The sequence below is a fragment of the Sturnira hondurensis genome, unplaced genomic scaffold, assembly GCF_014824575.4.
Source record: "Sturnira hondurensis isolate 20B ecotype Veracruz unplaced genomic scaffold, ASM1482457v3 Scaffold0021971, whole genome shotgun sequence".
Lineage (NCBI taxonomy): Eukaryota > Metazoa > Chordata > Mammalia > Chiroptera > Phyllostomidae > Sturnira > Sturnira hondurensis.
The window spans coordinates 331,715-354,616 of NW_028094602.1; the positions used below are offsets into that span (position 1 = coordinate 331,715).

The 22,902-nt window shown below is 49.1% G+C and overlaps 1 protein-coding gene and 1 long non-coding RNA gene across 3 annotated transcripts; one reads left to right on the top strand and one right to left on the bottom strand.

Moving 5' to 3' along the window:
- Nucleotides 1-227: 227 nt before the first annotated feature.
- KLF15 (KLF transcription factor 15) lies at nt 228-15,069 on the bottom strand. Of its 2 annotated transcripts, XM_037034033.1 has the most exons (4): nt 14,854-15,069; nt 11,308-11,365; nt 9,281-10,375; nt 228-1,356 (listed from the first exon to the last, which is right to left on the bottom strand). In XM_037034033.1, exons 2-4 carry the CDS (start codon nt 11,310-11,312, stop codon nt 1,188-1,190), a joined length of 1,269 nt encoding a protein of 422 aa, XP_036889928.1. In that variant the 5' UTR covers nt 11,313-11,365; nt 14,854-15,069; the 3' UTR covers nt 228-1,187. The 2 variants fall into 2 exon arrangements, with proteins under 2 accessions (XP_036889928.1, XP_036889929.1); XM_037034034.1 differs by lacking the exon at nt 11,308-11,365 and having other exon boundaries at nt 229-1,356.
- Nucleotides 3,215-4,435, top strand: LOC118978552 (uncharacterized). The gene is made up of 2 exons (XR_005064749.1): nt 3,215-3,303; nt 4,369-4,435. It is a non-coding gene; the product is annotated as an uncharacterized LOC118978552 (long non-coding RNA).
- Nucleotides 15,070-22,902: the final 7,833 nt, after the last annotated feature.

Consider the following 22,902-nt stretch of genomic DNA (forward strand, 5'->3'; position numbering starts at 1 on the left):
CACCACTGGGCCAAGGGCTTCACCCCAAAGGTGCCTTTGTATCCCTCTAGGTACAAACCTCAAGGTGCCCTAAGACTTGGCCCCCAGAATCACCCCTGTTTCCTGGCACAGCAGAGAGAAACAGTGCATAAATATCATCAAGTTACTGAGTTCTTTTTTCTTTTTATTGGCAAAGTAAATATATTTTTATGAAGGACCAGAGAAAATATACATAATTATAACATATGTACACTAGCTTTATAGATTTTTAAAATTTCAAATTTACACAAATGCTGATGTTATTAAAAGATTTTATGTAGATGTGCCTATGTACAGTTTATTTACATACATTCATAGGATGTGAAATAAACCTATCAAAACAAGCTAGTTCATTTGATATTAATTTCTAGACAAAATAAGGAATGCATTTCTAAGTCAGGATCGGGGGCTCTATCTGCTTCTTCTACATGCTATGCAGCCTATTCCCCTCTCCTCCAGAAAGGTGACCCTAGAGGCTGTTGTCTGGAAACAGGACAAGGGGATGAGCCATACTGGTTACAGACGCTCTGGGGCTAACCTGTATCTGTCTGGCTTCCCTGCACATCAGCTAAAGCACATGCACTGTCAGCCCCCCAAAGAAGAGACTTTTCACCCCAATCCTGCAGCCTCCAGGAGGTCAGGTCCTGCATCCCTAATAGCCTCACTCATACCATGGTGGTCAGGCTGAGCAAAGGATCTTGGGACAAAGCCACCTGCATGTCACAGTGCAGCCCAGAACATTTGACCTACTTCCTTTTTCCCAGTGTGGCTCCCTGTGGGAACTGACATTTCAAAACTGAACATTTCATCTTCCTGGGCAATAAAGTATTGGCCCTGGCCTAGGCAGAGAGCCTAGTGGGAGAAGGGCCAGGACCCCAGACGCTGCAACAGAGGCCTGTGCAGCAGTGCAGGAAGGCACGAAGGCGCAAAGGCACAAAGGCCGGCCTCCAGGTCAGGAGCTGGGTCTCCCCAGGAAAGGCAGCAGGTGGGGGGACTCTTGGTTCCTGCCTCCCATACCAACCCATGCTCCTGGGTTGGTAACATTGTCAAATCCCTCTGAAGGAGGCAAATAAATTATTGCTACAAAATATCTGGGAGATCCCAGCAATGGGGCAGGGTGGGCGGCAGTGGTGATGGTTGTGTCGGGGGAATGGGGATGGGGGCGGGGGTCAGTTGGCAGTGCGTACTGAGCGGCTGCTCCGGGGGAAGCGGTGCACCTTGATATGCTTGGACAGGTGGTCGCTCCGTGCAAACTTCTTCTCACACACGGGACACTGGTAGGGTTTCACGCCTGAGTGTGAACGCCGGTGCCGAGACAGTTCATCTGAGCGAGAGAACCTACAGGGACACAGCAGTCAGCAAGGCCGAGCTGGCCTGCACCTGACCCCCTACACACATACACACACACCCAAGCCAGCAGGGGTTCCCCAGAGCTCCACCAACTGGGCTGGGTGGTCCCTTGCAGTGCTTCAGCTACCCAAGTGCTTCTGAATTCACTGGTGAAAATCCACTGTCTCAAGTCCCTGCAGGCCCTCCAGGATGGCAAGAATTGCAAACAAAAGGCTCTGCCAACACAGCAGGCCATTCTCATGAATCTGGGCCTAAGAGGGGCTATTAAGTATTGGGACAGGCTTTCAAGTCTACCAGAGATCTGACTTATTCTCCATACCCCCAACCCAAAAAACCCACCCCCTCCAGTGTGCTGTGGGATCACCTTGCCCTGACTGAGACTGTTCCTCATGCTCTCTCCTTAGACCAGAACTTGGGGCTTCTGTGGAGGTCTTCACAGGGAAGCCCATCTAGAGAAAAAGTGAGGCAAGAGAGAAATGTCTCTTCCCTCAGCTCAGTAGGGAGTTCCTGGCTCCTTTCTCTTGCTTCCATTAAACAGCCCCAGCCCCAGTCCTAGACCCTGTTTTCCTGAAAGCTGGCCCCCCTAAGATGTCCTCAAATAAAACTATACCCCTGTAAGATACTTCTGAGAGTTTAAATAATCCCCCTGCCACTTCCCTCTCTTGGCTCCAGGGTAAATGCTCACATAGCCCAGAGGCCACTGGGAAGGAGCAGCTGCTAATGGGAGAGGACTAAGCTGGACCACAGGGCTCAGCTCTCACTGACTTTAGGGACTGGAGGTTCTTCTCTGGTCCTGGCAACGAGACCCCACTCTCCAAACATATATATTCTCCTTCTCTGTGCTCCACCTACACTGACCTGTCTTTGTTCCTTTGCCACAGGACAAGAACACATACTGTTCTCTCTATCCAGAATACTCATCCTTCCCTTCTTCTCCTTGCTCCCTCTCTTAGAGCCCAGTTCAAATGTCACTTCTTCAGGAAAGCCCTCCAGGACTACATCATTTTAGGCTCTTATAGCACAATGTACCTCTCGTTCTCAACCCCAGCCACAGTTGTTACAATTTTAAATTCATTTTCCACTTTTTGATAAATGTCAGTCTGTGCCACTAGACCATCAGCTAGCTCCATGAGAAAAGACATGTCTGTGTGGTGGCATGGTAGCTGCCCTGTAAGTGCATTTACATGAAAGTGTGGACACAGTGGGCACCCTACAGGAGGGTGGAGAGCTATCATGAGGACAATCCTCTCAAACCCTAGTACATCCATGCATATACTTACACACATGTGTGTGTCTGTATGTGTATGCATGCCACACACATGTATTTCAGATGTGGATATATTGTGCACATGCACGCACGCTCACACATATATGCGTGTTGCCCACTCCAGAGCTGTGCACACATGTATGTACATGCACCCATCACACAGGGGCACGTGTGTACCCACATGAACACATGCATGCACACATGCACACACAGGAATGCCAGGCCCAATAGTCCCATTCCTGAACCTGGGGCAACAAAGTGAGAGGTAGGTTAGTTGGTGTCCCTAGAACAGCTATCCTCAACCCTGCTGATGTGTTGGGGGTGATGGCCTACCTCTGGCCTGACCTTGTGGGTGGAAGCCTTGATCCCTCAGCCTGCCAAGTTGCAGGAGGACTCACCAGGACAAGTCCTGGGGAAGCCTCAGGTGGGCAGCAGGAGGGCCTAAGCACAGCTGGGCAGCTGGGCCAAGAGACTGGGAAGACAAGTGCCTCAGCCTGGTTCAGCCACCCCTGGTGCACAGGGCCCTGCCCCTAGAGCATGACCAGGCTTCTTCTATCCCCATCCCTGAGCACCAACTGTGGTGGGCACACAGCAGTGCTCTCTGCATATTTTCATAATAAAGGAAGACCACCCAGCCCATTTGCCAGATGAGGAAACTGAGACTCAAAGTGATGAAGGCCTGATCCAGGGTGACAGAAAAGGACAGAGCTGCCAATGGCCCTGGTATAGCTTCTTGTTGTATCCTGCCCACCTTGGTGGCCACAAGGGCCTGGCAACATCCACAGAGCCTGGCTGGGAAGTGTGTGCTACTAGAGCCCTGTGCCATGGAGGAAGCAATATCTACAGGCCCTAGTAGTCAGAGTTTGAACCTGTGCTTCTGGGCCAGGACCATGTGGCCCCAGCTGGAGTTGTACACGCAGCTGCTGAGCAGGTGGGTTAGCAGAAAGCTACAGGAAATGCCATTGACAATGCCAGAGCTTTCTCAGGCACCAGGCACTGGGGGCACCTGCACCTTCCAGGGAGCCAGGATCAGCCCCATCAAACTGACAACACCACAATAAGGGCTCAAAGAGGACAAGAGGTATGCTGGGGTCACACAGCAGCAGAACAGCAGGATCTGCTCAGATCCCCACCTGACTGGAAGCCCCACATGGTTCTAAGCAAACTTAAGAACAATCTTGGACCTCAGTTTTCTCATTTGTCCAGTGAAAACCTTGGGATTCTTGTCCACCTTCCAGACCTTTTCTTAGAGGCCAAAGGCAGTGAGAGAGGACCATAGGACCCCTGTCATCGTGAGGGCACCAAGGGAAAGCCAGGCCTGAGAACAAGTTGTTCCTACCTGCAAGGCCCCTCTCTGCTGCCTCAGGATTCTGTGACCTGAGGAATCCTGTCTCTGGGAGTTGAACCCTCAGAAGATCCCTGCCTGACACCCTCATCCAATGTCCCCAAAAGCAGCAACAATGAGACCTGGAGTCCACACAGAAGGAGGGGTCAGGTGACTGAGATGCTGCTTTTGTAGGCACATACTGGCCAGCAATCTGGGTAAGTTGGCAAGCTCTCTGAGGCTCAGTTTCCCTACCTAAAGAGAGAGAAGTGACAATGACAGATCTGCCTCAGAGGACTGTAAAAGCTGACAAGTGTTCACAGCAGTGCTTGGCACATGACAATCATCCAACAGTTGTGAACTCTTGTTACCAGCAAGGAGCTTAGTACAGGGCCTAGACTCTGGTAAGGGCCTGGAGTGTGGGGGTGGTTACTCCTGATTTGTGTTGCTGAGGTACAGGTCAGGGAAGCAAAGAGTCCAGGTGACTCTTCTGAGCAGCTTGTAACATCAGCACCACCACTAGCACACACAGCACCTTAGTGCAAAGACACCCCTTCCATCAGCCAGAAAGCTATGATTGCAAAGTTAGATCTCAAGGATCTGAATGACAATGGCACCCCTTAGACGTGTGCAGTGCACAAGCTGTCCAACCACACTTGAACATTCTGTTGACTGCAGGAATGGGGTCAGAGAATGCCTCATCAAGTAGGGTTAGCAGTGACACGGGCCAAGAAAGCAGGCCAGCAGCCAGACCACTGGGCTTGACTCCTGCCCCTGTTACCTCCTGGCTCTGTGGCCTCAGGCCTGTAACTCTCCTTTTCTGGACCTTCTGTGTCTGCTGGGAGTGGCAACAGTACCTATCACACAGGGCTGCTGAAAATTATTAATATTCATACTAGCTATATCAGGAAGGGATTCTTTCTGGACAGAACTGCTTGGCCATTCTGGAACAGGATGTTCTGCTGCAGGGGACAAAGAAGACCTGTGTCTCAGAGTGAAGCAAGGAAATTTCTAGGAAGGCAGGCAAACAGCCACTTTCCAGATAGCTCAGAATAGGGAAAGTTTCATTTCAGCCCTGTCAAGGGTGCCAGCTAGAACCATACTACAAGGTGCCAGCCAGAACCACACCACAAAAAGAACAGGGAATACTGGATTTAGGACCAAGAGTAGAAGGAAGTGGGAGCTGACTACCTGGGCAAGTGACAACAGGGAGAGGGGTGCAAGGAGAGACACTGTTCATCACACATAGGTACACAGAGTAGGGCACAGGACACAGTGCCAGGTCCGTAACCATCCTGGTAAGAGGAAGAGAAAACTGCTTACCAGGGCCAGCAGGAAGAAGAGAGGCAGCATTCGGAGTGCAGTGACCCCCACATGGGGAGGCAGGCAAGAGTGCAGGGGTGCCACCCTGAAGGCCAGCTGCAGGTGGAGGTCCTGTCAATACTCTAGCAGGCCACACCTCAGTGGAAGCTTGCAAAAGGGGCTGGAGCAAGGTCCTCAGTCTGGGGATGGGGGATTAGGAACAGACAACCCAAGGTGATTTCCTGACTCTGCGACTTACTAGTTGTGTGACCATGGAGAAATTACTTAAATGTTCTGTGCCTCATTTCCTTCTCTGTAAAATAAGGACAACATATTGATATATACCTCAAGGAATTGTTTGTAGAATTACATGAGTTACTGCATTTGGGGCATTCAGAACAGTGCCTAACACAGATGAGGAGCTACTATTATCATCACTGCTGCTGTTGTTCGCTCTTTTCCCTTCACCCATGGTGTTAACACCTGAAAGAGCTGATGGCATTTTGGCAGAGAGAAGACACTAGCCATTATACCAGGTGCAGAGAAAGAGAAAATGAGGGGAAAGCCAGCCCATGGCTGCAGGTGTCTTCAGATGGGAGAGGCATGCCTACCATACCATTTGTAGGTCAGAGTGGGGCTGAGGCACTGCCTTGGGATGGACCCAGAACCACACTCACTAGCTCTGTCCCTGAAGGCTTTCTGGGCCTCCATTTCCCCCTTTGTAAAATGCAGATTGGTGCTTATACGTTCCAAGGCTATTGTGAGGACTCAGGGAGCTAATACTTGTGACACACGTAGAACAAAGCAGAGACCATCATAAGACCAACTATAGCTGCCACTGAGAGAAAAGCATTGGAGACAGAAGGCACAGAGAGGGCCGAGGTCTAGGTGGGAGCCTGCCCTGCAAAGGAGAGGTCAGCAGGCAGAAGTGCAGGCCTATGGACCAGAATAAGAAGTTCAGATAGAAACTTAAATGCACCAAAGTAGACATAAAGGCCAGAGTAGCCTCGTGAGATAATGAGTTCCCCATGGCAGGAGGTATGCAACCAAGGTTACCTAGTGGAGGGGATTCCAGTTCTGAGAACCTTAGAAGAGTGCCTAGCATACACTAAGTGGCTAATGTACATGATACCTCATCATCATTATCATTATTTCTCCTGTCTTGTGCAGACCAAACTGCCTCAAGCCAGGTCTGTTCCTCTACCTGACTGCTACCAGGGCTCTCTCCATTCTTGACCCGTTTTGAAGGCTATGACCACATATAAGGGACGGGCATGTCTTGTGTACATTCCCGGGCATCAGAATCACTGAAGACCAGCTGGGGACTCTCAAATCCTCTGAGACATGGCCTTCCCAAGAAGCAGGCACTCTTGGTTCCCAGTGCCTCTGCCATGTGTGTATGCTGCAAGGCCAGACTGTACTCTGGGGGACCTTAGGAGAAGCTGAGAATGTCCTTTGAAGCCCTAGAAGTGGCTGGAGGCAGGGATGGCTCCAGGGTTGACTCCCCAGGGACCTGACCATGCCAGGTACCTACCACACCTCCCCCCATCAAGTGAATCCTGAGCAAGATGACCAATGCCAAGGTTTGGACTAAATTCCCTCCATAACTCTCACTCTTGTTTGCATGTTTCCTGCCATGATTAACTTACTACCTGCTAAGGACTATGTGGGGCTGAGATTTACCTCTCCAGATGCACTTTGGGCTGAGTGTACTGTCTGCTTTCTCAGACAGCCTGAAAAAGGCAGATCCTCTCTTCCCGGGGGAGTGGGTGAGTTAGGCAGTTTTCACCAAAGATTGCACCCTTTCTCTCTGTGGCCCCAACTAGCCCTATCTCAACTGGATGGGCTACTTGCCAACAGTCAGTAGCAGCCAGGGGATGCTTCCCAGGAAGATAAGCCCATCATGAGAGTCAGACCAGTTCTCTGCCAAGCTGCCCAACCTCTCTCTAGCCCTGCTCCCCACCAAGAGAATGCATCCAAGAGGAGTCCCTATAAGTCTGGGGGTGCCTCTGAGCTGGGGTACCTCCTGAATGAAGGCCAAGCAGAAAACCTTCCCTTCTCAGACTCTGGCCTTCTATGAGAGTGACAACACTACCAATAAAAAGGGGGTGCAGCTGAGTACCCCTGAACCTCAAGTAATCGGCAGGCTCTCCACTTTACAGATGAGGAAACTGAGGCTTGGGCAGGAGGACCACCCCAAGGGAACACAGCAAGCTGGAGACTGACCAGGGCTGGGGCTTCCAACCATTGCAGCCAGCTGCCCTCAACACAAGGCATCTCAATGCCTTTCTCTTCTGCAGTATAGCACATGCTTCTGAAGCCTCATGTCTCTGGCCTCCTCCCTGCCCTAAGCTCTGACTACCCAACACTACATACATGCTATAGCATCAGGCCTCACAAACTGCCCTGCAAGTGCACCTGTTACCCGAGGGCCTACTTAACAGACTGTGGCACAAGGCTCAGAGAGGCATGCAACACCAGCACTGACACCCAGGGTTGTGTGTTTGGAGCATGGGCTCCCATAGAAGCCCTTTGGGTCTGCTGATTGGCACCTTGGGGACATTGGGGGTAAGAGGTGCCCACACTCAGCAAGGTCTTCCATAACCCAAGACACTGTTGGGACAAGCCCCTTCCCTGGTCACCTCTGCACACCTATGGAAAGGGGTTGCTAACATCACATCAAATATTCCAGTCACAACTCCTGTCCTCCCCTAGCCAGGACTCCAGGAGTAGCACCTTCCATCCGAGGACCAACTCTCACAAGCTCTCAGACAAAAGTCTGGTCAAAAAAACAAAAGCTGCAAACTGTTTCCTGTATGCCACACCAACATGGATACACACATATAAACAATGTGCGCAGATACATATGGTCATGCAGCACACAGAGACACACATGAGAAAAGCCAAGATGCATACACATGTCTACTTATAAGATCCAGTTCTGCACAAAAATGAGCATGCCACATCACTCTCACACACTCACACATGTAGCAACAGCCATAGCAGTAAAGTCCAGGGATGTGCCAGTAGCACATCCACCTTCCCAGGTAGGTCAGATTCCAGTGGGGTAAGCGTCCTAAACTGGGGAAATCCCAGCTGTGGCGCCCTAAGCATTCAAGCTCCTGCCTGGTTGAGCTCCTGGCTGGCTACCTACTTTTCAGGAGAAAGTGGACATACCCTCCCCAAGAAGGTGAGTGGCACCTGGGAGCAAGGGGAGGAGATCTGTTGGGTCCCATCCAGCTATGCTGCCTGAGTGCTGGATAATCCTGAAAAGAGCCCTGTCTTTTGAGAGTTGGTTTCTCCCACTGTGCCACATGCAGTATAACCTGGAAGTTAGTCTTCTACCTTTGGGTCAGCACACCCAGCTGGGTCCTCCCTTGTGGTTGGCCATTGTGGGTTCTCCAATATACCTTTAGGTCCCCTGAGGGAGCAAGGGCCAGACCCAGCCCAAGTGCCCAGAGATGGCTATAAGCAAACCTGGTCCCTCTGGTTGGGAAACAGCATTTTCAGGATGTGACTATTCTGATAACCACCTCTTGGGTTCAAATCCCATTTACAAAGCTGCATGACCTTGGGCAAGTTATTTAGCCAACTTGAGCCTCAATTTGCTCAGTGGTAATATGGGAGTAAAGGTAGTACTTACCCTTTGGGGCACTGAGAGGCAGAGGGAACCATACATACACAGCTGAAATCCCTCTGGCACACAGCCCATGCCCTATCACTCTCAACTGTCCTTGTTATGAGTATGAGAGCCCTTCTGCCCTGGCTCAGCCTCCTCACTCTCAGAACAAGACCCAGCAACCTTGCTTGGAGACCAGTTGTTTTCTGGCTTCATTGATCAGGAGGAATAAGAAAATCTTTGAGCAGCCATGCTAGCTCTAGCTCTGCCCCCTCCCTGCCCCTAACCCCTTCCTAATCAGTCTTATCTAATGGTGAAGAACTCAGCCTTGACTACACACCCAAAGGAATAGAGATAAGGGGCAGTGTTCACCACCCAGCTTGTAACCCAATATACTGACCTCCAGCCACAGCCTGGCCAGGTACAGGCAAAGGGCTTCTCCCCTGTGTGCCGTCGAAGGTGGGCCTTGAGATGGCTGCTTTTGGTATACATCTTGCTGCAGCCAGGGAAAGTACATTTGTGCATTTTGATGAGTTCTGCCGCCGGGTTCTTGGGAAACTTCTGGCCCATGAGGAGGCTGGTGGGACCAGGCCCCAGGGGTCCTGACCCAATGGGCTTGGCAGCAATGGGCACAGGGGCGATGCGCACGAACTTGGAGGACATGTTCAAGTTCGAGGAGGGCACCACCTGGGGTAGGAGTGCAAAGGTCTGCCCCTGAATGTTGACCAGGAGCTGGGCTACCTTAACACTCTCCAGGGCCTGTCCAGGGGAGGAGGGCTCTGTGCCTGATTCCTGCTTCACCTGCACAGGCTGAATCTGCAGTAGCAAGGGGATGGGACCATCAGGTGCAGGCCCCCCACCTGGGCCCTGAGTGTCACCCACACTGGCACCACCTGGTTGGGGAGCACAGCGTTCTCTCCCAGACCCAGAATGGAGGTGGCTCCTGTGTGGCCCAGCTGGGAACTGACTGCAGGCCTCTGGGTCCTTGTTGCTTTCTGGGGCCTCCTTGACTCCCAGCTCCATGTTCTCCTCCAGAAACTCTTCAATCTCCTCCAGGGTGGGCTGGAAGGGCCTTGGGACATCATCGGGGTCATTCACAGGAAACTCCGGGAAACAGAAATGCTCTCCCTTCATAGGTGCTGGTGCTCTTCGCCAGGCCTCCCAGGCCACAGGACTACTGCTGGCCCCCATGCCACCGCTGCCACCACTGCCCAGTGTAGCCTGGGATAGCAGGAAGTCTAAGATGTTATCCTGGCCTTCAGTGCCTGGGCCACTGCTGTAGCAGGAGCACAGGGTTTGTGAGTCAGGGCTGGCACAAGAGCAGAGGCTAGAGGCATCGCTGTCATCTTCTGAAAGGGGCGAGGGCAGCACATGGTATGCCCTCCTGCCTACCAGCCTATCTCCCAGATAACCAACTGGGCACTTTGGTGACGAGAAGTTCTCGTCCACTGGAAGCAAGTGGTCCACCATGCTGACCTGGCCGTGCCACTGGTGGCTGTGGAGAGGAACAACAAAGGGCCAATCAGGAGGACAGCACACTCGCCTGCCACCTCATGGGCCTGTACCCCCACCACCACCACCACCATCCTGCCTACCATTGCCCATTGCCCATTGCCAAATGCCTGCATCCTGCCTCCATCCACATCCTGGGATAACTCTGTCTCCAAGAGTGTTTTCTGAAATTGCACCACCTGTTTACAAGAGTGCTCTCTAAGCCCATTGCACAACCTGGGGCACAAACAGATTTTCCAGAACAATTCTGGGAAAGAACGTGTATGTCTATTAATAAGTATGAGTGCGTGTGAGCAAGTGGGTATGTGAGGGGGCTCTCTCTACCTCAGAACAGCCAAGTTTGGGAAACCCTGTCCAGTTAATCAGAGTTGCTGCATTTCTGAGGACATCTGACCTCAGCTTTACTCCTATTGAGTCACTGGAGGGGGGAAGAATAGCCATTTGCCCTTTGACCCTTCTGTTGTTGTGGCTTAGGTAGGTTTGCCAGACTAAGCAAATAAAAATACAAGCTGCCCAGTTAAATTTGAATTTCAAATTTTCAAATGAACAACTTTGAATTTTTAATGTAAGTATATCTCAAATATTAGATGGGACTTAATTAAAATATTACATCTGAAATTTAACTGGACAGTCTGTATTTTAATTAGGCAAGTCTAGTTTGTGACAAGAAATTAAACACCCATTATGCCAGCCCTCGCCACCCATTTCTTCATCTGAAGCAGGCGACTTATCTACCCTCCAGCTCTCAGACCCCTCTGAGCTTGGCTGCTTCTTCCTCTATGAAAGGAGAGAGGAGGGACAGGCCTGAAAAATCAGACATTTTGCTGAGGCTCTACCACCAGGAGAACAAGGCCCTACCCACTGGGAGAACTCATAGGAGAATAGGTGGACCCAAAACACTGGGACAGATCCTACCTCATCTGACTTCACAACCATCTAGTGAGCCTGTAGAGAAGACCCCCTTAGTCTGCACCTATGGAGTAGTCACAACCTCAGAAAGAGCCAGCTAACTCCTGTGTCCCAATTAGACCATGCTTTCCATGATGGCAGGCTGGACTGTAGGGTGGCTGCTTTGTCCCCAGTTTCCAGTGTGGCAGCTGGTGCCCAAGAGGAGCTCAGAGAATGTCAACAGAAAGGAGAGGGGAAAGCTGTGTCCTCTGAAGGCCATGCTAGGTCTGGTGTCCGAGGAGAGTCAACAGTGTCAGTCTGTGACAGAGCTACCTCTGAGGACCTTTGTCCCTACCCAGTGGCCATGACTAAATGTTGAGTGAGGTTGGGGATATTCTGCACCTGAAGCCAGAGATTCCCTGCTGCCTGGCATTGTCTATGCACCCACCCCCATGCTTTGTCTCCAGGACCACAACTGGGACTGGCACCCAGCACTGCCCAATATTCAAGAAGCCCAGCCCTGGGCAGAGAGCTTCCAGGGCCAGTTATCAACAGCTGTGACCTTGAGGAAGTCCTGGCTCTCCCCAAATCTCAGTTTCTCCACCTGCTCCATACCCCCAATAACCCCAGGACCTTTGGCCTTAGTGTCCCACTCATCTGGGAAGCTTCACAGAGCTCTAGGAAACAAGGCAAGGTGGATGCCCTTGGCAAGTCTTATACTCCTGGGCAGTTTTGCCAGGACATTTGGCTTTTGGCTGAAAAACTAAGTTAAGAACTTAAAACCAGGTGTTTTAAAATACACACTATTCACCAAATCAGGTGCTAATAAGGAATAAAAGCACCAAATAATGTAAAGGCTAATGAAGCTAGGCAAGACCAACACCTGGCCCTAGACTTTCCTTACCTGTCACCCACCCTCTGAGCAGGGGTTCCACTCCTATCTGCAACATCAGCAGAGTGAATGATCTTGGGCAGGTGGCACAATGTCTTTGTGTCTGTCTTAGTCTACTGGAGATGCTGCCAATTGTGCCTAGTTCCCAGGTTGTTTTGAGTCCAATGAACTAATACACGCTGAGCAGTTACTATAGGGGTGGCATGCACACAGGGCTAGTCAATACCAGCCATTAGGATTAGCCTCCAAAGTGGGGAACATATGGTCTTTCTGGCCCTCTGCTGTGATGTTAAGGAATCCAGGGAACTCCAGCCTTCCTGGAACCTGGGATGAGGCCATGACAGGTGGGGAAGGGCAGATCAGACCATGATCCTGACCACTTAAAACTCTCCCCTGAAATGTGATCACCAACTGAATATTCCATAATATTAAGGAATTACTGTTAATATTTTTAAGTGTGATGATCGTATTGTAGTTGGTACATTCTTTTTAAATGAGGCCTTCCTTTCCAAATATAAACTGAGATATTCACAGATGAAATGATATAAAAAGAAAAGGTGAGGGAAATAAGTAAGTGCAATAATATAAAGGTGGGAGGTAACCTTCAACAGTTTCCCAAGGAATGTGACTCGACCTCCTCCCAACACCTGGACCCTGCTCATCTTTGCCATATCTCACCTCCACCTGCTCCACTCCACACTAGCTGTGCACCAAGCTTACCAGCTTCATGGGCCTCAGACCACTACCCTGGCTGAGGATTCTCTGTGGATTCCTCTTCCCCCAGGCACTCCAAGTGAAAGTACCCTACTTATTTCCATCTCAGCTCAGAAGTCACTCCTGATTAGGGACTCCCATGACCATTCACCATTACATCATTTTCCACATTATACTGTTATTAGAAGTTGTCCTGGTGGGAAACTATCTTAGTTATGTGTTTGTGTACTTTATTTTCTGTCTACCTCCCCACCAGAATACAAGCTGCTCTGACTGTTCAGTCCACTTCTATATCCCAGAGTCTAAAACAAGACCTGACAAACTTCGCTGATTGAGTGAGGGAAAGGTGCTGCTGTGGGGAGCCAGGAAGTGGGGGAAGGGGGGTTCTGGGGGTAGAGTGAGACCTGTTGTAGAACTACCAGGGTCAATCAGCAGCCGGGGCTGGACCGTGAGGCACTTAGAGACTAGAAGAGACTTTCTGAACCTGCCTTGGGAGATGTCCAGAGAGGGCACACCAGGGTGGAGCTCTAGCAGCTAAAACACAGCAAGCAGCACGTGGCATGGCCAGGGAGGCCAGGGGTGCAGGCTGTTTGCAGGGGGAGGGGACGCACTGTTCCGGGCACTGTCCAGGCGAGTAACCCGGACTCCGGCCCCCCCAACCACTCCCCCCTGCCCCGCCAGGCCTGCTGTTTATCCTCCCGGGGACACAGTGGCTGCAGGAACAACATGTAATTGATAACAAGCCCAGCGCTGGCCAAGGGCTTGCCATTGGGTCAGCGTGCAAATCACGGGGGTGACAGGAGGGGGCCGCCCTTCAAAATAAGAGTCTCTGCTACCCGAGCAGCCAGCGGGACCAACAGCCGCTGAGCCTTCCTCCCCCTCCACCCCCACCCCCCATCCTCTCACCTGTAGGGTGGCCCCACCAGCCACCCCGTCCTTAACGAGGGAGATGATTTGAGGGATTTGGGCATTTGGTGATTTTGTCATCCCCCCTACCCCGAGATTGGGTGAGAAAACAGTTCTTTGCCCAAGAGTGTTGGAGGGAGAGGTGTGTGTGTTGTGGAGGAGGGTGTCGGGCGGGGGTTCCATAGGGAATATAACAGCGGAGAGGGGACAGGACCCAGGGAGGGTGCGGGTGGCCTCATATCTGCCCCCACCACCGCCATTCCTCGGCCATTGCTCTGCAAATGTTCAGTTGAACTGGCCAGGAGACTGAGTGGGGAGTCGGAGTTAAGAGATGTGTGAAAGTGTGAGTGTACGAGATGGGGTGTGAATTCATGCCGTGTGACTGTGTGTGCGGGAGTGGTGCACCGCCGGTGTGCCCATGTGGGAGTGTGTCCGCGACGTACTCGCGCGTGGAGACAGCGTGGGTACCCGTGCGTGCGCGCGCGCGTTTGTGTGCGTGAATGTGTGTGGGAAAGGAAAAGGTTGGGGAGCTCGCTCAGACCCCTCGACACAGCCTCTGAGTGCTGCCCGCTGGGCACCATGCCCTCGGCCCGCACTCCCACCCTAGCAGGCCGCGGCTGCTGACCGACAGTAACCCCTCCGCCACAGGCCCCCCCATCCCCCCGCCTCCCCAGCCCCGGCCGGCCAGTACGTCCGCCTAGCGGGTCCTCTCGCCAGGCCCCACTGAGTGCCCGCCATATGGAAGGGCAGGCCTGTAAGGCGAGAGCAGACCTGAGGTGCCAGGCGCCGAGGCGGTGCCCCGGACTTGAGCCGGAAAATTGCCGTGGGCAACTGGGAGTCACTCTCCCACCAGATTGTTGGACCCCCACAGCCAGTGCCGAGGGTCAGCCGGCTCCTCGACATTTCCTCGGACGCTCTCGCGGAGCCTGGGACAAGGGCGCGGGCGCCCGGCCATACTCCCAGAAGCGGGCCAGGGCCCACCCCCTCCGTGTCCCGGTCAGCGCCCTGAATGCCTGGGGCCGAGTCCACGCGGCCCTCCGGCCTCGCCGCGCCTCTCCCACCTGAACTTGGCTCACGCCGGGCCGGTGACCAGGCCCCGGCAGTCCTGAGGCCCTGCGGGCTGGGCTGAGGGCAACGGTCTGGCTCCGGGTCTGGCGGCAGCCGCGGGCCGAGCCGCCGATCTGACTCTCACTCGCCCGCTGACCCGCGACTAGCTGCAGCGGACCACTAGCCTGCCGCGGCTCGCTGGGCTCTCACTCCCCTCAGTTCACGTGACGCCGAGGGCGCTGAGAAGGCTCGAAGGAGGCTCGGCCTCGGGCGCGCGCGCGATTGGCCCGCGTTGCGCGTCACGCGCTCCGGCCCCGCCTACGGCCCCACCCCTGGCTACAGGGGGCCGGGTGCCCGCTGCGCGCTCTGGGTTTCGAGCCACCTCCCCTACAAGCTCCGCAGCTGTGTGCCCTGCGTTCGTCCCCCCAGGGCACATCCCAGCTCCCCAGCCCTAGTGGTGGACTCGGGGGTCAGCTTCTAAACCTTAGTCCCCCAGTGAGAAGGTGAGACAGGCCTCGGGACCTGCGAGAACCCCCTGATGGCCTGGAAGTGCAGTCTGCCCGGTGTTGGGTGGCCGAGGGGAGTACTGGGGATGGGGGCAGCCCTGAGCCCTAACCAGGTCTGCCCTCTACCCCACTCCCACCAGCAGCCCAGGACTGGCTGCAGCGTCTCCCCGTTGAGCGCCAGATAAAGTAGGGCACCTGCCTTTGGGGAGCGTATTGTTGGAGGAATACGGTACAGTCTTTCTGCTGAGGAATCAGTTACCCCGGGAAATAGCGAGCTTGCTGCGCTGCCACTAGACCTGTCTGAGAAATTTGAGGTGAGGAGGTCCGCTGGTCCCTGCGTCAAATCTGTGACACCCGTCTCTGGGGCACTTTCCTGAAAACTGAGCAGGGTGCTTCACTAGTCTGCAGCAATCCCGGGACGCATTTGCATTCAATTCAGAGATAGGAAGAGGGAGACTCAGAGAGACTTACCCCAGAGAAACATATGAGCTGAGGGTTATGCACTTTAATCTACACTGCTGTTGTATCCTCAGCCAAGCATTTTACAAATGAAGAAACAGAGTCTGAGAAGCCAAAATATCCACCCCGGGTCACACAGCTCGTAAGGTGAGGAGAGGGGGTGAGGTAAGGAGGGAATCTTCCAGACAACCCTCGGACACAGGCAGAGAGCTCACGTCCTTTCCCCTTCGGGCCTGGGAGGTGGAGGGCCTTTCCCCTGCCCCTCCCTGAGATCATTGCTAAAGATGGAACTCATAGCTAGGACTCTCTAGAATGCTGAGGGCTATGCCTCCACTGGTCCCCTGGATCCTGGGGCCTGCCCTGTGCACCTTCTCAGTGCCCAAATGCAGCTCCTGTTGGCACCAGGACCCAAACCCAGGCTTAACCCGGGTTTAGAGGAGACTCATGTTGAGGATGAGGGAGGTGATGAGATGCTCTGCACTATCTGAACCTATGTGACAGCCCTGGCTGACATTGGCAGAACAGGTGGACTCCAACAGTTTTTATGTAGAGGTGTGGATGGTTCAGTGACTCCTTGTCTTGTCTCTGTGAAGGTAGGAGCCCAGCACATTCACAGCATTTATCCATCTGCCTGCATACTATCCATCCTTCCACTCCTCACACACTCCAGTCCAATGTTCCCCATCCCCTGAATGAAAACCACACCAAAATGTCAGAAGAAGCTTGGAAACAAAGACATCTATAGCAACTTCAGCACACAAGGAATCTTTGTCACATGATTGGTCAAAAGTAGGGGTCAGAGAAAGGTAAATATTGAATTATCTTACTTATATGTGGAATCTAAAAAAAACAATAAACAAACTCATAGGGAAAAATATTATATTTGTGGCTACCACAAGTCAGGGTTGAGTGGAGAAGGATTAGAGGAAATTGGACAAAAGGTACAAACCTCCATATATAACATACATAAGTACTAGGAATGTAATAAACAACACGATGGCTACAGCTAACACTGCTGCATGGCACATAGGAATGTTAAATTCTAAGAGTTTTTATCACAAGGAAAAAATAGTTTTTTTGCTTTGTTGCTTTTTATTATAGCTATGAGGTGATGAATGGTAACTTGTGGTAATCATTTTATGATATACATCTTACTGATACAGAGATGTATCAAATCATTATACATCTTACTGATACAGAGATGTATATCAAATATATCTTAATGAAACTGGGGGTGGGGGCAGGGCCTGAAGAACAGCCAAGATACTCCTGTTACAACCTGAGTCAGATCATGTCCCTTCTTGACTCAGAACATTTCAGTGGCTCCCACCTCACCACAGCCTTCGATGCTGTACCTACAGGATCTGCTCCCCCTTAACATCTTTGACCATACCCTCTACTCCTCTCCTCCTTTGTTCACATCACTTCAGCCACACTGGCCACCTTGTGGTGCCTTAAACATACCAGGCACAATCCCACCTCAGGGTTTTTGCACTTGTTCTTCCTGCACATAATATCTTCCCCACAAATTACATGGCTCCATCACCTCCTTCAGGATTTTGTTAAATGTTAAATTAACTGTTAAAATTTATGACAGAGACCTTAACCTGGACAGAAATCAGGAAGGGCCATGAGAAGAGCTATCACACCTGTCATTGTGAGAGTCCTACAGGAAGAACTCCATGTTTACAAGAGCTCTATGGTTGTAACAGCGTCTCCCCTAAACTCCCTCTTCCCCTCTATAAAGTAATTCCTCCATCTTTGTACACTTGGCTTATCATGTCTACATGTACTAGATTGCAATCTTTTCTTTTTCCTGAATAAATCCTTCTGGTGACAAGAGTACCTAGTCAACTTTTATTTCATGGTCAACCTTTTGGGGAGATCCCAGAGCATTAACCTTGACAGCTTTCAGGGCAGGTGAGCAAACAGGAGCTGGTGCCCCACAGAACCACTTCTCTCTGGCTTTGAGGATTAGGCTTGGTCTGCTGGAACCTGGCTTCTGATTTTGCATTCTGAAGATTTCTGGTACTCTTTAGAGGGTTTTTTGTTGTTGTTAAAGGGCTTTGTTTGTCTGTTTGTTTTGTTTTATTTGTTCACTTGTGAGCTTAGTTGACACTTTTGCCTGACTCCCTCGAGGCAACAGGCTGTTTTCATGAACTGCATTAGCTTTCTGACAGATTCCACCTGAAAGCAAGTTGTTTCCACAGATACTGAGGTTAGGTTCTGGTCTAATTCTGTCTGGAACCAGGCTGCTCTAATGGAAGCTGTGTCTCATCAGTCGTTGACTTATCTCCAGATCAGACTGTTCTACTACAACTGGTTTTTTAACTTTGGCCTGACGCCTCTGCAATCAGGGTGTTCTAGAGTTAGACTGGCCAGTGTCTAATCTGCAGGTTGTTTAAGCTATTCAAGCTGTTTGGGGCCCTTGCTCTTGAGAAGTCTCTGGAAAATGGGATCTCAATTATCTAAGTATTTAGATAATATCCTTCAGGGACTCCTGTTGAAATCATGTTTAAAAGCCATGGTCATTCTACATTCTTTGTCTAACTAAATAAGCATATCTGACCAAAAGTCATTCAGAATACCAATGGCCACCATGGATAATTTTTGAGATTCCCATACTTACTTTTCTTAAAACCTAATTAGACAATATTATCATTAAAACTGGCAAAGATGAAAGGAATACTTGTCCCAAGTGGTATTTTGAGGCTTCCAAATGGTACCAAGAATCTGAGGTTGTATCTTTGAAAAATAAACTTGTAGAATTAACTGGAACTACTAAACTTTTAAAGAGAGAAAAGATGGTTTCCAAAGCCATCTTCACCAACATGATCTTCACTTTCAGTGCTGTCTTGCCCTTCCCCTAACCTCCTTTGTTTCAAGCTAACTGCCTTCCCTGCCTTGCCTCTGGTGTTGCCTTCCTCTGAACTTTCTTTGATTTTCTCTTTCTTTATGTATCAGTACCTGTCCTTTTAAAGTTAAGCCCTGTGAGGATCCTCATATACCTCAAGTTTCATATGTCCCCTGAACTAAAGCTGAATTGAAAGCCATTATTAAAGAATTTCCTGAGGTAATTGAGGTTGCTCACAGATTTGTTGAGGAGTTTGATATAGTTATTCAGACCTATCAGCCTGGGTTTTCTGATTTATAGCAGCTAATTCATATGTTAGTTGCTAAAGGCCAGCCTTGGTATTGGATGGAAACTTCCCAATGAGAACATCCTGGGAGGAATTTAGAATAACAAGCCTCTGCTTTTTGGAAAGAAGCTATAGGACTCACTCAAGAATTTATTGAGCAGTTACAGTAGCTTTTTTTTTTAATTTATTTTATCTTTAGAGGGGAAAGGAAGGAGATAGGGAGAGAAATATCAATGCATGGTTGCCTCGCGTGCATCCCCTACTGGGAACTGGTTTGCAATCCAGGCATGTGCCCTGACTGGGAATCGAACCGCGATCCTCTGGTTCTCAGGCCTGCACTCAATCCACTGAGCTACACCAGCCAGCATTACAGTAGCTTTTTAAAAGTCTGTTGGTTGGAGCAAAATTTAGACTTGCTTACAAAAACCTGACAAGTCTGTTCATGATTATTATACTTGATTTCAGATCATTTATAAGGAAAATTCTGGTCTTCCTTCAGAAGTCAGTTTCACTTGAGTACCTTTAAAAAGCCTTTGTTTCTGAAAGGGCTGAACTTATACCTTTCCCTTTTAGTTAAAAGGACCAGGACTAAATAGGAAACCATGTTCACCCAAGATTTGGTAAACTTGGCCCGTCAGCTTACTCATACTCTACATAGTTCATCTAAAAGCAAGATTAAGAGGATGTTTAATTTTTAGACCTGGCATATGAAGGCTCCTATGAGAAATCAAAAATCCCCTAGCTTCTGCTATCATTGCCAAAAGCAAGGACATTGAGAAAGGGATTATGGCAAATTTCAGCACTTTAGGCATGCTCAGTCTTCTCTCCAGCCTTTCAAGGTCTCCTAATCCCCAATGATGGGGCTTCATGGAACAACAGGCTTTTCCCAACCCTCCCTCTTAATCATTTTGGAGAAACTATTCCTCAAATTGGTAATGAATCTGTTTTTGTCCTTATGAGACCAGCCACTGCCTTGGAGTACTAAAACAGTTCAAATAATAGGGATTTCAAATAAACTTTAACAGGTTTCTGTCTCTGAACCTATCCCTCTTTGCTTAGGCACTTTGAGAGATGCTCTCTTTCCTTGGTTTTTCTGCCCTAATCATTATTAGGCCAAGACTTCCTAGAGAAGTTTCACTCTGAATCTCTTTCTCCCATAAGGAAAAAAAACAGAATTTGACAGTAACTGTTCAAATAGCCACTCAGGTGAAATAAATAACTTTTCAACATCTTTTATTTATTCCACCTTTGAGGATGCTATAGCTGAATTTGGGAGCATCGATCAGCTGTCCTTACTGGATCAGCTATTTCCTTTTTATGGACAAAATCTTCAACTGGTATTGGCAAAATCCATAGTGTACTACCACACCATCTCCTATCAGGATTCAAATAGATTTTTCAAAACCCCTGCCCAGAACTGATCAATATCCCATAGGTAAAGAGGCTCTTCTAAGTGTAAAACATATAATATATTAATTCAGTCCCTTTAACACTCTCATTTTACTTGTGATAAAGCCAAAGAGAGGAGTGTGGAAGTTTATTTCAGAGCAATAAAGCACATTATTATTCCTTAAAACCCTGTTTTCCTAACCCTTATACATTAACATCCATCCCAATTAGAAGTAAGTTTTTTACTGATTTATGCACAACGAAGGGAAGCATATTTGCATGACACCAAGACCATTCAAGGTTTGATAAATAAATTTCATACAACTTCCTCTGTCTCATGGAAATAAATGTTTTAGTCATGATCTGTATTTGTTCTCACTGGACTGAAGATATCCCTGTATACAGGCCTCTTCTGTGGCTAAAGGTCCTGCTAGAAAAGATTATCCCTCCCAGAGGAACCCCTATCAAACTCCATAGCAAAGGAGGAACCCGTTTTACAGGTCAACTTTGACAAGTTTGTGCTGCATGGCCAGTTCTACATTTTCACTGTGCTTATGATCCTCAGTCTCAGTTTTACTCACACATACTAACTGCATTATTCAGATTCAATTGACAAAATTTATAGCAACCCTCTAAATACCATGGCCAAAAGCATTGCAATTGGTCCTTTTAAATCTCAGATTCACCTCTTTTGAGTGGAAGAGATTATTATTATTATTATTATTATCATTATTATTATTCCCTCCAGCCTTGTTGGAAGGGCTCCAGTTAGGTACTGTTGACTGCTAAACTTCAGGGATAGACTCTTGATACATGTGTCACATTTAAAGAAGGAACCAGCCCTGGCTGGTGTAGCTCAGTGGATTGAGCACAGGCCTTCGAACCAGACGATCGCAGTTTGATTCCCAGTCAGGGCACATGCCTGGGTTGCAGGCTGGTTCCCTGCAGGCCAACTCCCAGCAGGGGATGCAGGAAAGGCAACCAGACATTGATGTTTCTCTCCCTCTCTCCTTCCCCTCTAAAGATAAATAAATAAAATTTAAAAAAATAAAGAAGGAACCAAAACCTCACTGAAATTGAACACAGACTTCTGATCTGAAATTAAAGCTGTCAAAAATTGAAGCAGATAGTGGAAGAGACAGCTTTCCCGAAACGATTGGAGCAGGTCTGCTCAAATCTTTTCTTTACTGTTGCTTCTTACTTTAGTTCTCTCTTTTTCTTGGAAGGAAAATATCCTTGTTTACATTTCCTAATTTAATATGAAAGGGAAAACTTTTCAGATTAAGAACTTTGATCTGTCCAATAATAACCTTTATTTTACTATCTACAGGTTTGAGCTCCAGGCTTAGAATCACCATTTAAACTGTTTATTATGTTGTTTTAAATTTTGTGTTGTATTCTTTTTAAGCTCTGCACCTGTTGCTCATTAATCCTGGAGATGAGCTGTTTTCAATTAATGCACCTTCCCTCCAACATAAGACATGACACCCAGAAGAGGTCCTTCTGGACATGGGACAAAAATCTGCTAAAATCAGAAGAACTGACTGTTGACCAGCATTGCTTTCAGAGAAAGATCTCAATCAAAAAGGGGAAAATTAATATAAAGACCTTAACCTGGACAGAAACCAGGAAGGACCATAGGAAGAGCTATCACACCTATATCATTGTGAGAGTCCTACAGGAAGAACTCATGTGTACAACAGAGCTTTATAGTTGTAACAGCCCCCCCCCCCAAATTCCCTCTTTCCCTCTATAAAGTAATTCCTCCAACATTGTACACATGGCTTATATCTGCATGTACTAGATTGCAATCCTTTCTTTTTCCTAAAAATACTTTTTAAACAACTATTTTATTTATTTTTAGACAGAGGGGAAGGGAGGGAGAAAGAGAGGGAGAGAAACATCAATGTTTCTCACACACCCTCAACCAGAGACCTGGCTTGCAATCCAGTCATGTGCCCTGACTGGGAGTTGAACCACGACCCTTTGGTTCGCAGGCCATCACTTAATCCACTGAGCCACATCAGACAGGGCCTGAATAAATACTTGTGATAACAGAATATCTAGTTGAATTTTGTTTCACAGTAGACATTACTTTCGCAGGAAGCCCCACTTTAACCACCCAATTGAAATGTTAACACTTTCACTAATATTTCCTACTTCCCTAACCTGTTCAACTTCCTTTTTGTGCTTGTTCTCTGCTAATGTATTATATATTTTACATTTTAATTTATTTGACTTTTGTTTTATCCAATAGAATGTAAGCTCCACCAAGGCACTTATTTATGTTCATTTGCTCCCTTCCACCTCCAGCACCAAGCACACAATAAGTGCTCAATTGTTAAATTAATGAATTTCTGAAAGACTTAAAGCAAACAGAGTCTACTTAAGAAATTAAATAGGGCCGAGGAACCCACCACAGATAGATTAAAGAAATTGGTCACTGGAGAAATTAGAAGAGCAGTTCTCCTGAAAAAGAAGACCTAGAACACTCCCACGCTAGTTTCCAGGGACTGCCTTTGTATAGGATGCCACCTATCAGATTCCTTTTCCTTCTCTTTCCAGCCCC

Coding starts and splice junctions, on each gene's coding strand:
- KLF15 (XM_037034033.1), bottom strand. Junction 1,357..9,280: donor TGGCCAGGCTGTGGCTGGAG/GTCAGTATATTG, acceptor GTGTCCCTGTAG/GTTCTCTCGCTCAGATGAAC.